We start from the raw sequence: 15,064 nt of genomic DNA, 5'->3' as shown, positions 1-15,064 counted from the left end.
CTTTCAGCGGCAGAGAACAGGGATAGGGAAGCAGGAGCCAGTTAGTGGTGTCCCTGAGGGGCTGAGGACAGGTGAGTATGTGTTATTTTTTTATGTTACCTCATGCCCAGTCGGTAAAAAAATAATTTGAAATTGCACAACCCCTTTAATGTTTTCAAGACAATTGATGTTAACGTTAGATCCATTTTGAACTTCCAGTAAAGCTGCATTTACGTGGACAAGAAATTTGCACCAAAATCGCACTTGTATACCCGCGATTTTTCCTGCGAGTGGGATGCATTTTGCTAGGAAAGCATATCACCTCCCCGGACTTGTAATTTTCATGTGCGTGAAAAACGTGCGTAAAAAAATCGCATGCTGTTCCAACAGTAAAAAAAAAGAAAATCATATTGTACTCGCATTAAGGCCATATTCACATGGCTGATATTCCTGAACGAGTCCTGTCCATGTCCAAGGTGGGCAGAAATCGCATAGAAAATAATCCATTCACTTAAATGGGTTCTTTCGCATCCAAAAGTCGCTGCATGCCCTATTTTCGTGCGAGTCTCACACAAGACTGGAACATGAAATGTACGGTGTCCCATACATCACACAGCACACTGACAGGCGTGTCCATATGCTGTGTGATGTAAGTTCTGCCCCAGGATTTTGAGCACAGCTTGCTCCCACCCATGTGAATATGGCCTTACATGCCGGGGGGGGGGGGGGGGGGGCGTTTTCTTCTTTTGGCTCCCATAGGGTATAATGGTCGATTTTTGAACAGAATCGTCCAAAAGTAGGACATGCTGCAATTTTTCTATGTTGCATAAGTAAAACCACACATCTAAATAGATCCCACTTAAAATACGTTCTTTACAAGTGCGATTTCTGTGCATCTCAGAAAGCACAGAAATTGTGGTTGAAAATCACCTGTGTAAGTGCATCCTAAGTTTGTTACAATGTTACATTTTATTTATTTATTTAGCTTTTTATTACTATTGTTACTATTTATTTTCAGTAGTGTTTACTATTTTGATTTCTCTCTCAGAAATGTTATATACTGTAGGAACAAATGTATCTACAAAAGCCAAAAACCACTAACCGGCATTATCACCTAGCTAGATAATGCAGATTAGCAACTATGCAAGTAAAAAAGCTGCAATTTACTTGTCAGTTCCCATATTTGACCAACTAATCAATAAACCATAATTATTTTAATGTAACTTCAGTGCATACATTACACCTAATCCTAATCCACAGACATATGGGTGACATCAGTCTACATAGCAGCAGTCACTGAAAGTCATGATACGGTCTCTGCAGATTACAATGCATCAAAAGCCACAGCTAAAAATACAATGTCATAGGGATCAAGCGTCCTAGTCCTTCTAGAATCTATTTCAAGTCTCTACAGTCAATAATTAAAAGAAATATGTTATGTTATATTCATATCTTTGTCTCTGACTGTCCTTTAGACAAACATCAATTAGTAATCAATTCCTAGTACAAAGCTTTTATACAGCAAGTCATTAGATTTCCAGGCTGGAGATAAAAACTCCTGCTCCTGTGTCTCACCCCCTAACATAAGGCTCTAGAGGATGGATGCAAGTGACAAGTGATACTTTAAGTAGATGCTGCAGTTAAACTTAAATCGATTGTTAGACTTTGCCAATCTTAGTTTTGGAGCATCAATAAGCATCAATGCAGCTGTGGGTGACATACATTAAACATACTCATGAGAAGGAAGATCCACATGGTAGTACAGCAATATACATTGTATAGCCACATACCAGTCCAGCTTTCTTCCTGGCTTGCTGGAGCTCCTGAATAAAGTTCTGCAGCTCTTTCCCTTCAATGAACCCATTGCCTGCAAACAGATACCAAGACACAATCAGCTCCACTCCAGCGCACTGTGAGTAGTAAGAGATAACTAACTAGAAGATGTCATTAGTCCAAAGTCAGCCTGGAAATGACAGCAATAGAGAAGAGAAAAAAAGAGCTTTAACCTTTTCTATGCCAGGGCATTGCATCTCTCTGGCAGTGAAATGGTTAGGTAGGCAGAGGATATAGCTTAAAGAGTAGAGGATATTCACCATCTGTATCATAATGACGCCAGATTTCCAGGAACTGTGTGGCTGAGATTTCCACTCCTTGGAGGTGAGTCTCTGCCATAGTGCTGCGTGCTGCTGCTCGGGAGGCTGCTGTCCTTGGTGCTGAAAGTAGCTGATTGACTTGAAGTTGGAAGCAGCACCCAGCAGTGTATATATGGCAGTGAGTGTGCAATCAGCCCTCCTCCTGCACCGCCCAAGACACTCCTTTTATTCCACTCCTCTGTCAGTTTTATGTCTACTTCACCTTGACTCCCTCCACTTTTTCTGCTTGCCTATAGTCACTTTAAAGGGACAGTGCAGCTGAGGCATCTTGAGAGTAACTTTTTATAGCTTAATGGAAAATGACAAGACTAACTAATTATATATTATATATATAGACACATACATACATATGTATATACATACATATATATATATATATATATATATATATATATATATATATATTAGAGATGAGCGAGCACCCAAATGCTCAGGTCCGCATTATTCAAATCGAGCTTTTCATAAAATTCGAGAGCTCTACTCGAGTAACGAACCCCATTGACTACAATGGGAGACTCGAGCATTTTTGTATGTGGGATGTCGGGTCCCCAGCTTTTTTTTTCCTTCTTGGTTCGTGTGTTCTCTCTCTCTCTCTCCCAGCCCAAAAATTTGCCATTGACACGCGCGCTGTGTCGCGGCGGGGCCAAAAAAGGCACATCACAGCGGGGAGGAGCCAAAAACTGGGGTGGGGTCGAACACGGCGTGATGTTTGTCCGTGTAACGAGCACCATCGAGTATGCTAATACTCGAGCAAGCATCAAGCTCGTCAGAGTACGTTCGCTCAACTCTAATATATATATATGTGTAAGAATGCTTTAAAACGCTTTAAAAAGTGAGAGTGTTAATAATTTATATTAGTCAAGCAATAAAATACAAAGTGCATGAACCAAAGAGAAATCTAAATCAAATTAATATTTGGTGTGACCATCCTTTGCCTTCGAGACAGGATCATTTCTTCTAGGTACACTTGCACACAGTTTTCAAAGAAACTCAACAGGGCAGTTTGTTTTCAAACATCTTGGAGAACTACGACAGATCTTCTATGGATGTCGGCTTGCTCCAATCTTTCTGTCTCTTAATATAATCCCAGACAGACTGGATGATGATGAGATCAGGACTCCGTGGGACCATATCATCACTCCCAGGACTTCTTGTTCTTCTTTACACTGTATAGAGTTCTTAATGACATTGGCTGTATGGTTGGGGTCCTTGTCCTGCTGCAGAATAAATTTGGAGATAAACAGATTCCCCACCCCTTCCCCGTCCTTCTCGATAGTATTACATGATGGATAAGTATCTGCCTGTATTCCTCAGCACTGAGGACATTGGTAACCCTGACCAAATCCCCAACTCCATTTACTGAAATATAACCCCAAACTTACAAGGAGCCTTCAGCATGCTTCACTATTGCCTGCAGACACTCATTATTGTATGCCTCTCCAACTCTTTGGCAAACAAACTGCCTTCTGTTACAGCCAAATATTTCAAATTTTGACTTATCAGTCCAGAGCACCTGCTGACATTTTTCTGCACCCCAATCTGCATAGTCGAGTCACTTGGCCTTGCTTCCCAGCTGCCAGTTCTGAGCTGATGGTACTGATGGACATCTTCCAATTGAGAAGAGAAATAAGCACGATGGAGCTTATTTATTAATAATGTCTAAAAGTTAGACATTGCAAACTTAAAGACTAGACAGTCTTAAAATTTTCCAGATTTATCATAGTCTCTACAGAATGATAAATCTGTTAAAATAGTAAATGTGGCACAAAGAATGTAAAACAGTTTTCTCGTATAATTTTCACCATAAACTCATATTTTGAATAATAAATAGCCCAATGTGTATTTTATCTGTTACATTAACTTTTTGTTAGGTTGTGCTTTTGGGATCTCTAGTTCTATGAGATTCCTTGAGCACATCTTCTCAACTGAGGGTTAATTGAGCTGGCTGGGTGTGGTATTCTCCACAAGCCAATCCCTCTGGTCTGCTGCACATAAATTCCAGCTTCTCTTGTGAGAGAATGATGGTCATTTTATTTTGTCTTTGCACTCTATATTAATCCCACTCAGAGCTGGTGTATGCATGCTTGTCTCAAGTGTCTCTCTCGCCTTCCCTGAGGATGGTCTGGACACCTGTTGTCCCTCCACTCCTTACATTCTGAGGTGCGTGCATCGAGTAGTGCGTGGTACTGTGACTGCACAGGTGCACACCCCTGTGGCTTTCTCCCTATCCCTTTACAGATGCGGCCTCCAGACGTCTGATGTCTTATGTGTGTGTCAGATGTGTGATGACTGACAATATTCCCTGTATGTCAGCATGGTGGCTGACTTTCTTTTCCCTTGGTGAGGACATTTGGACTAGCTAGGGTTTACTATCTGTATGCATGTGAGTCCTGGGTGGGGTTCCTGTTCTATGTGGTATGCATAACCCTTTGTGTTGGTGTGAACAGCGATGTGTTTTGTATGTCTGTGCAGCTGGCCACACATGTGCTTTATGTGCAGTCCTGTTCTGTGTGGTATGCATGAGCTTGTATGTTGGTGTGAACAGCGACTTATTCTGTTCCGGTGGCCAGACATGAGGTGTGAACTGTCGTGTTCTGTGTTCAGTGTGTGTGAACAGTGTCATGTCCTACATGTGTTTTGTGCATATCTCCAGATTCCTAATCAGGGCTAGCCAGGTTTCAGATGAAGACAGTGGGGCTGTCCTCAGTGGGACAATCATCCTGCTTTTAGGCAAGGATTCCCCACTTTCCCTGATTAGTAAGGGACAGATGTCCTTCCATCTTTACCTGGAGAAGTGTATTTGGTCCTTGCAAATGCTGTGAGAGTGTTTGAGTTTTATTACGACACCATCTTGCATCCGTACTGGGGTGTGGCACTTTAGTACGTTACATGGACGAAACAGTTTTCTTGGGCAATTATTGCATCCACAGTCCTCAACATTGTCTGTTTCTTTATGCTTCTTCAAAAGAACTTGAACAGGACATCTTGAAACCCCAATCTGCTTTAAAATCTTTGCCTGGGAGAGACCTTGCTGCTGCAGTATAACTACCTTGTGTCTTGTTGCTGTTCTCAGTCTTGCCATGGTGTATGACCTGTGACATGAAACAGTCTTCCATAACCTCACCTTTGTAGCAGTCAGAGTGTGGCTGTTCCTCACCCAGTTTTAAGACTCCTACACAGTTGTTTCCGTTAATAAAGGTTGCAACCTTCATATGATAATAATTATCATTATCACCTGTTTGGTATAATTGGTTAATCATGCACTTGACTATAATCCTAAAAAATCCCTGACAGTGGGTAAGTGTACCTAGAAGAATTTATGCTGTTTTGGAGGCAAAGGGTGGTAAGCACCAAATATTTGATTTCGATTTAGCTTTTGTTCATTGATTTAGCATTTTGATAATTCTGTATGATCTAATTGGTATTTTGGTGGAAACCATCAGCAAGCAGCTATAAGGCTGCTGACAGGTCCTATTACAAAGCTGGATAAACAGTCTTGGGGATCAAGATACCACTGAATCAACATAATAAGCATTCTTAGCAGTCTCCTTATAAAGTGTAATATGCAAGGACAGTGTGGTTAGCTAATAAAGTGAGTGAATGTCTAACTGAGAAGCTTTGGGAAGTGCCTGCTTATCCTCCACCATCTTCCTAATTCTTGAACATTTTGCAAGGTCCTGGACTGGTGCAACGGCCATAGCCTACTCACCAGCCAGAGCCGCAGCCTTTCCTGGTTGCCTAACTTGGTGTGATCTCTGCTGGCTTGTAATCTCCTGAAACGCTCTATTTCCAGCACTAGAAGTCAGTTGCACCAGTGCCTAGAGCCCCGGCCCAGGTGCGTGGTTCATGGCAGAAGTCCCTTGGTGGCACTTTTAGACCCACCACAGAAGCAGCAGATAGAAAGCTTGCACTCTGCAGGCCCCTACTCAGTTGGCTTGTTACTGGGGCCCTAACTTCTGTGCTACTATGCTGCTATGATCTGCAATGACTCCCAGGACACATTTACCTGCCACCTCTCAGCTTTTATTTACTACAGAGACCCACTGGAGGGTATGCATTGTCCATCATCCTAACTATATCCTAGTGGTCCTAGATCCCTGACTGTGTGATCTCCTACTCAGACCACCCTGGAGCACACCACATCTACTAAGTATACCTGTTCTTAGCAGGGTCAGGACTATGCTATGGGAGTGATATCACATTTAAGATACCCTTTATACTACAACCACCATTTTAGGGGTCTACCTCAATGTAGCTCCTTGCCCCCTTTCCCCAGGATTACAAGAATAAGGGTCACTGTCTCATTTTAATAATTGCTATCAGGGTCCAGCCCTAATTATTCTGGACCTTTGTCCTGAAAGTCTGCATTATTTTTCCATAAAGTGGATGATTTTGGTCCCTTCTAAGATTGATCTGAGTAATCTTGAAACAGATTTGATTTCAACTAATTCAAGAGACTGATGACCAAAAACTTTACGCAAGAATTGGCATATATTTCCATTAAACTACTCGCTTAAGCCTGCTTAGGCAATATTACAATGGAGAAGTCCTTTCCGTCATTGCATGATCACTTTCAGTTTTCTCATCAACATCTGATCTACACAGAACGATTATTATGCCAGCATAGCCATAAACTACTATTGTAACTGGGTATTCCTATCCATGTTAACTATCTACTCTTCACCCCACTGGGTATACATGCAATGGATGTAAGGAAATATTCATCTAATTCTTTAATATGACTTACTGCTGAACTATGTGCGTTTGCATTATGTCTGAGCGCTATGTCTCAGCATTATGCTCCACCCCAATGGTGACATGTGACACCTGTACAAATTTAAATATGGGAAACAGCATAAAGCATTGAACTCTTCCCAGACCATCACAGATCTATTTCTTATACCATCCTCACTATATGTGATAAACCCAAACCCAAGTCCCTCTCCTGCACTCTTCGAACATGGATATTCACCTCCAACAATCTCGCTCAATTAATCTCAACTGCAGAGTGTCTTTACTACAGAACTTTATAAAAATATCAAACAGCTGTTCAAACAAGAACTTCACTCGGCTGCTTCCGAGTTTTTAAAACAATTACAATGTCTGAGCCAAAGAATCGCCGAAGTGGAAAATAAAATTAGAAGATCTGGAAAAATCGCTCTAGACTGGCTAACTTACAAATACGAAGCCAGCCTGGATGCTTGACCACACTTAAAGATTCAGCTCTGAATGTCTTCCTAGCCTTACTCCTTCAGGCTGACCTTGGAACGTTTCGTATGGATCGCATTCACTGAGCCCTAACCAAGTAACGCCATACAAACATTCACAGAGCCATTGTCCTCAAGCTCCACTACCCTTATGCTAGAGACATGATCATTTCTGCTGCGCAGAACCCCTTGTCTTTCACGGGATCAGAAACAGGTGTTCAACTCTTTGCGGACTTAGCCTCCTCCACACTAGAATACAGATGGCAGCTACAACCAATTACCCTGGCACTACAGCGAGCCCAAATTCACTACGAATTGGGCTTCCCCTTCTCTCTCTTTTCAGGTGGAGGGTCAAGAGCATTCTTTCCACTTCTTAGTGGAAGGTCAGAAGATCCTGAGATCTTCCAAAATCGTAATGGATCCATCATCTGAGCAGAACACCTCTGCACCTTTTCAGCAATTCCCAGCCAGATTGTGGTTGAATCGTTGGCAGGGATCCCACAATGCTTCTGTTTAAAGACCACCAGGCGGATAGGTTTTTTCCTCTATCATGACTGAAATGCTGTTTCTCTTAAGTTATTTTTGCATAATACAAGGACTTAATGCACACTCTTGTTCCATAGTTAGTTGGAGGGTGAAATGCTATGGGGGGAGTGTGAAGGGGCATGGATTGACCCTAATATTTTGAGTTACATAGAGTTTAATTGTGGGCATACCAAACCTGATATAATTTGTATTCAAAAATCACATTTCACCCCTAACTCTCACCCCAAATTTTTTAACTCGCATTTTCATTCCACCTACCAATCTATGTTTTTTTTTTTCAAAAGCAGAGGAGTCTCCATATTTATCCGCAATTCTTTTCCACTATATATTTTGCAAACTATCACAGACGATCAAGGTCGCTACTTAATACTAGTAGTAGAACTCTAGGACAAAAAAGATTAGTTTAGTCAACAAGTAAGCCCCAAATGAGTCTCCTTTTTGCTTCTCAATATGCAATATTCTCATTACTCGAGATTATACCTGGCTGTTGTGTGCTGACTCCATCTAAACCAATAATCCCTTAGTTGACTCTATGTTTAGGGACAAAAACCAGACTGATAAATTCACTAAAATATTTAATAGTCTTTCTTTAGCTGACTCTTGGAAGGAATTTAACCCGCTAACAAAAGGTTACACCTATTTTTCACTAACACTGTCTCACTTTTCCCTCATCAACGTGCCCAACCTGAAATTCTATTCTTAACTCTAGATCTTCTTCAGGAACTGAAGAGACATCCTGTTAACTGTCTTGGGTTTGAGGGCTCATGTTTGTGCAGGGCAACCTGTAGTTTTCACTGGTACTTTTTTGGGGCACATATGACTTTTTGATTGTTCTTTTTCTTGGTGATAAGCGGACTTAAAAAATAAAAAAAAATTTTAAAAAAATCGCAATTCTAACATTGTGTTTCTTTTCTGATGGTGTTTACTGCGCAGGATAAATAATAGGAATTGTAATAACTTAGATTTTTTTGCAGACTCAGAGACCCCAATTTTTTTTTGATGCGACAATTAGGAAAAGGTTTTTGTTGTTTTTTTTAAAACAACTTCTAATTAAAAAAACAAAAAACTAGTGAGTAAAAACCCTATTAGTCTCATTTTTACCTTTATTTTAGTGCCAATAGAGAACCTGAAGTATGAAATATTTAACCGTTTATACAATATACTGAAATACTTTAGTATTGCAGTATGTAGTATCTCTGCAGGTATTCTATTAAGCCATGCCACTGGCATGGCTTAATAGGGAGAAATACATGGCAGCACTGGGGGCCTTCACAAACTGAAGTTGATGTCCACTGTATATGTACAGTGGATATCGGGAAGAAGTTAAAGGGATATTCCAGACTGCAGCAATTTTCAGCTATTCACTGGATAAATGCTAGATGAGTGGGAATCCAACTGCTATGCTCCTGATTGCCTTAAGGGCTCTTTTACCAAAGCGTATATCGGCCTGCTGTTTCACAGTTGGCTGATATACTCTATGATCTGATGCATTGGATTCCAAAGCAACAGATCACATGGCCGTATTCCCATGATGTAAAAGCACCTGGCTAGGACAATATAGCACTAGACGCTTTTACGTTGGGCCCAAAAGATAGTCCTGGAACTATCTTTTGGGCCGGAATACAACGGCCGCTGCAGGGGCTCCTATGGGAGCAAATGACAGCGGCTGGAGAAGGGAGGTGGGAGGAAGTTTATCAGTGCGACTGCTTAACTCCCTCCCTCTTCTCTCCTTTTCTCTGGCTGATTGCAATGGTAGGGGTGGGGCTAAGCGATGCCCTGTCCTGCCCCCTCCCATTGCTGCTTGCAGACAAGGGGCAGGTGCTTACCTCCACCCCCACCCTACACCCTCCAATTGCAAACAGCCAGAGGGGAGGAGAGAGGAGGTGAGCCAGCGAGGGGGAGGGAAGGGGCAACGGCATGCTGGCCTTGCGCCGGGGCCCATGCCATCTGAATGGGTGCACAAACGTTAGATTTGTGCATCCATTCACGAATGTTTATGCCTCAGATGGTAGCGTATATCGGCCGGCCGTGTAAAAACAACAGCTGATATACGCTTGTGTGAAAGAGCCCTTAGACTGCAGCTGCATTCAAACTACTTCTAGTAGCAGTCAGCTGAGTGGAATGATGATTGATGAGGTCCCAGTTTTCAGACTCTCAACAATTAAGAATGTATCATCTGTACATTGGATAGTTGATAATTGCTGCAGGTCTAAATGCCCCTTTAACCCTTTGCAACCTAATTTTGGATTCAGGGTTTCCTAGGGGTCTTTCTCTTTCTGCCATTATACAATGGCGCCATCTGCTGGCTAGAGCCAGTACTGTGGTATGGGACATGCTGGAAAGGCCCCCGACAACAGAGCGGCCAGTAATCTACAGTAAGAATACCCTGCTAGACATCTTCGGACATCGGAGATGTACAGCCTTCAATCAGAGAATATCTTTAGACATCAGACAGTGGATTGGAAAGGGTTAAATGATAACAGGATATCTTCTTTTATATGCAAATAGATTCCTAATTGGTGATCTCCTTATCCTCAGGATAAGCCATCAATAGTAGATCTGTGGGAATCTCTTGTCTGGGAACCCCACTCATCAGGTGTTTGCTGGGCTGCTGCTCTTCTGCATGCAGCTGCAATATACAACCTCAGTATTAAAGGCCATTCACTTCAATGGGAACTTTGTGTACTACCAAACCTGGCCCCTGCAGTGGGAACAGAGCTGTCTGCTTCCTGCAGAAATCAGATCAGTGCATGAGCACAGGAGATTGGTTCCAGGGAGTTAGAGCCCTGCTGATCTACTATTGATGGCTTATTCTAATGATAGGTCATCAATAGTTTACAAGTGGACAATTCTTTTAACTTTAATTATTGCTATTAATAAATGCATTTTCATTCCGGTCTTTTAATGAACTCTGAGGCATTTTATATCAAAAGTAACTTAAAACAGCATCCCTGTAATACCTTCCACTTGTAGAAGAAATTATCTTGTGCATTAATGTGCAGTATGGAATTGTTACTGAGGGCGGCTTGACACGGGCGTATTGGCACGTGCTTTTGTGCAAACAATATGCAGAGAATAGAACCCATTGTTGTCAATGGAGTCTCACACACTTCTGTATTTTGCACACACATGAAAAAATGCAGCATGCTCTACTTTTGTGTGCATTTGCGCACCAAAGGTCCCCATAGAAATCTATGGGGGTTGCATAAATGCACATGCAATATGCAAGGAGATGCGCAGTACACTGCGCAATTCCGCGGGAAGAAGAACACATCTGGAATTCATAAGGCTAAATAGCCATTTAAATTGAGGAGTGTTCATCTGGCACATGCAAATGAACATGCCCTGTGGGTGCAAAAATTGCAGTAAAATACACAGATATGAGCGCAAAAAAAGATTTGCTCATGGCGCAAGTATCTTGCGCTGAGTTGCGAGCATTTGTACATATGTGCATGTGAATCCACCCTTATACAGTGAATGTATTGCATAAAGTGATGTTCACAGCACCTTAAATTAATCCATGCAGACTCACAGTAGTAAAGTATAGTGTGCAAGTACTGGAAAAACTGGTTCTTGTGTGGAGTTATGAATGAATGATCCGGTATATTGCAGGTTGAGTTGCTCTTATTTTCCTGGATGCCTGACTGTCATGTGAAGGTTGCTGACTGTCTGGAAAAAAGTAATTAGACCACAAACTTTAACCTCTTAGTTTTATTGTTTTTCCATGGACATATCGCTGGTGACTTTACATTATTGTCACATTAATCTTAACAACTGCACACACTATTATCACACATTGATACAATTACAGATAACACAGCAAACATGGTTTTAGATATAGTGGAAGACAAGAGGTAAAACTTCTGCTAAGTTTTTCCAAAGTCAGATCTAGCTGTTGTTCAGGTCATCACCTCTTCTATTGTATGTCCCAGACTTCAATGCCTCCTATGTAGGTTCAACAATTAAAGTGACAGTCTCATCAGGTCTGTAGCTCGCTCTCCCAAGTATTAGTCTATTAAGTTTGACATGGTCTCCTCTCTTATTACCATCTCACAGAATCCTATAATGGAATTACTGAACAGGACTACAACAGAACGTGGCTATAGTTAGCAATGCTGCAAGGGTCTTATTACAGCTGTAGCATTTGCGACAGCGATCGTGATGGCAGGTTACTGTAGGTAGGCCTGAGTAATGGGCAGCAGTGCCCAGGATACAGGTCTGAACCATAGGGAAAAATAAAACTAAGTTTGCCCAAGCCCTTGCCTGGCTCACTTGCACAATGGGGACGGCTGCGGGCCGAAGCAGCGGGGCAGTTGTTATTCCTCGTTAATCCCCTCCAGGAACTATGGGATAAAACATCATTGTGGCACATATTGAAGCTGAAATAACCTTTAATATCCATGGCAGTTCATGGCTGGCACACAATCAGTTGAGTTACTTTAGTTCAATGTTGCAGAGGCTGCAGTGGATGAGTGGTTGCAAGTCTATAGATGCGTGGAAAATATTCACTACTTGCACCAATCCAAGACTCTGGGCACTGGAGGAAGGTATAGCCATCCTTGAAGCTTGTAGAGCAATATCATTCTGCCCACAAACTGGGAACCCACAATGCAACATGCTCTCCACCTAGTGCTGTGCTTCCAGTGCTAATGGAGAGCTTCCACCTCTCTAATGCCCGACCATCACAACCTCCGTATCTTATAGTTATACATAATCACTCAGATACATAGTTTTAATAAACAGCAAAAAAACCAAAAGGAATAAGACTCAAAAGAAACAGCCGCGGGGCTTCCCCTATCTTACAGTATAGTGTACCTCCTATTCAAATAATAATGGCTGCATTAAGCAAATAGCTTGATATGCTATTGAAGTAGTGCACCAACGATTATGGTACCAAATTCTACATCTATATATAGCAGTGCCATTTTGGCACTACCATGGCTGACCTTATTGTCTCTGAAAAGCCTGAATGGACAATATGATGTTGACACTTATATCTTGGTACACCTGTGATTGGCACTATTATGTGGGCATTCCCAAGGTGAGTATTTTAGTGTGACTGTGATGTTGCTGGTACTACGATATGTGCACTACTATGGCTATAAGGACAGTACTAAGACTGTCCTTATAGCCTATCTGACTGTTATATGACATTTACTGTTGTATACATAGTATTAGAGTGGTGCCTGAAAGTTTGGGAACCCTTCAGGAGTTTCCATATTTCTGCTTAGAATTGACCTAAAACTATGTTGTATTTTCACACAAATCCAAAAAGTAGATAAAGAGACCAAATCAAACAAATGAAAAATATTAGACTTGGTCATTTATTTATTGAGGAAAATGATCCAATATCACATGTCTGTGAGTGGCAAAAGTATGTGCACCCTTGCTTTCACTATTTAGTGTGACCCCTTTGTGCAGCAATAATGGCATCTAAATGTTTCCCGTAATTCTTGATTAGTTCTGCTTATCATCTTGTAAGAATTTTAGCCCTGTTGTCTGTACAAAACAGCTTCAACTCTATTATGTTTCTGGGTTTCCTCCTATGAACTGCTCACTTCAGGTCCTTCCACAACATTTCTATAGGATTAAGGTTAGGACTTTGACTTCGCCATTCCAAAACTAATTTTATTCTTCTTTAACCATTCTTTTGTTGAATGACTTGTGGGCTTTGGGTCGTTGTCTTGCTGCATGACTAACGTTCTCTGGAGATTCAGCGCACGGACGGATGTCCTGACATTTTACTTTAGAATTTACTGGTATAATTCAGAATTCATTGTTCCCTCAATGATGGCAAGCTATCTTGGCCCAGATGCAGCAAAAAAGGCTGGAGCCATGATGCTGCCACCACCATATTTCACAGATGGTTTGAAGTTTTCATGCTGTAATGCAGTGTTTTTCTTTCTCCGAACATGACATTTCTTATTTAGGACAGAAAGCTCTATTCCAATAACCTTTGGCCTGTCCAGTTGATCAGCAAACTGCAGACGGGTAGCAATGTTCTTTTTGGAGAGCAGCGGCTTTCCCTTTGCAATCCTGCCATGCACACCATTGTTGTTCAGTGTCCTCCTGATGGTGAACTCATGAATGTTAACATTAGCTAATGTGAGAAAGGCCTTTAATTGCTTAGAAGTTACCATAGGTTTCTTAGTGACCTTGAGGACCGTTATACATCTTGCTCTAGGCATGATTCTTGTTGGTTGAACAATCCTGGGAGGGTAATAATGAGGTCTTCAGATATCTCCTTATGCATGCCATGAACTGCTGGAGAAACCTTTGTGTGGACATGATGGATTTACTATCAGTAAGGGGCCATCTGATGTGTAAGACCTCAACTATTTGGCTGCTTTACCTTCTTAGAGGTCAGACACAAACTGATCAGAATTATATGGTATATCCTAGCATTATGCAGTAACAGTCATAAATGGGAACTCCTCTTTTAGTACATGCTACAACATATCCAGTTATATGACATGACTGCTCATGTTACTAATGGATTACACGCTAATTCAATTGTCTAGCAAATCCCATAATCTGAAATGCACAAGCTCTAAGTGCGCTTAGTTATGCAAATTCTATAGTATTTTTCCTTTTTAGTCAGTTCTCACCCACAGCTTGTTATACAGAGCCAAAAACTACCCGTATTCACATTTAGTGAGGAGCCCTATGTTCATCTACTATTAGCATTCTATAGACAACATACATTATTAAAATATCCGCCAATCACTTCTCACTATGATAAAATGTTGGGAAACTGTAAAACAGCAAATCATCAGGGTATAAAACAGACTACTCTCCGCCTTTCTCTTGAAGAAAACTAATTAGTAAAATGTCAGTTGTGACGATTTCCGACGCAGAATGCAAAACTAAATTGGACTGGCCCTTCTAAGTTCAGAACACTTTGCATTTTTCTTGCCATGCTTACATTGCTCTACATGCCGTGGTGCTGGCATGTTTGATGGCTGCAATGACATTTATCAGGGACATTAAAGACATCAAGAGACACTGAAAAATAATAGTAACTGCTTTGTCTATTTCAAGAGATTGTCTGGTTCAGGCAACTCATTATCCAGAGTGGTTAAAAAGAGAATATCTTGTTCTGAAAAAACCCAAACATCTATGTATGACAAAGACAAGCCATTCGTGTATGGACCATCCATTAACTGGATTCAGGGGCAT

General features: G+C 41.4%; 1 protein-coding gene across 1 annotated transcript in view; it reads right to left on the bottom strand.

Moving 5' to 3' along the window:
• CALB1 (calbindin 1) overlaps window positions 1–2,174 on the bottom strand; it is a 129,812-nt gene extending 127,638 nt beyond the window's left edge. Inside the window, exons 1-2 of the mRNA XM_066579026.1 lie at window positions 2,073–2,174; window positions 1,770–1,846 (exon numbers count right to left, since the gene is read on the bottom strand). Coding sequence (XP_066435123.1) covers window positions 1,770–1,846; window positions 2,073–2,151 — 156 coding nt within the window. The 5' untranslated portion in view covers window positions 2,152–2,174. The remainder of the gene's footprint in view (window positions 1–1,769; window positions 1,847–2,072) is intronic.
• Between the last annotated feature and the right edge of the window lie 12,890 nt (window positions 2,175–15,064).

This window comes from Eleutherodactylus coqui, chromosome 9, assembly GCF_035609145.1.
Source record: "Eleutherodactylus coqui strain aEleCoq1 chromosome 9, aEleCoq1.hap1, whole genome shotgun sequence".
Classification (NCBI taxonomy): domain Eukaryota; kingdom Metazoa; phylum Chordata; class Amphibia; order Anura; family Eleutherodactylidae; genus Eleutherodactylus; species Eleutherodactylus coqui.
The sequence above is the reverse complement of the archived record's forward strand: the minus strand, read 5'-3'. Positions and strand labels throughout refer to the sequence as shown.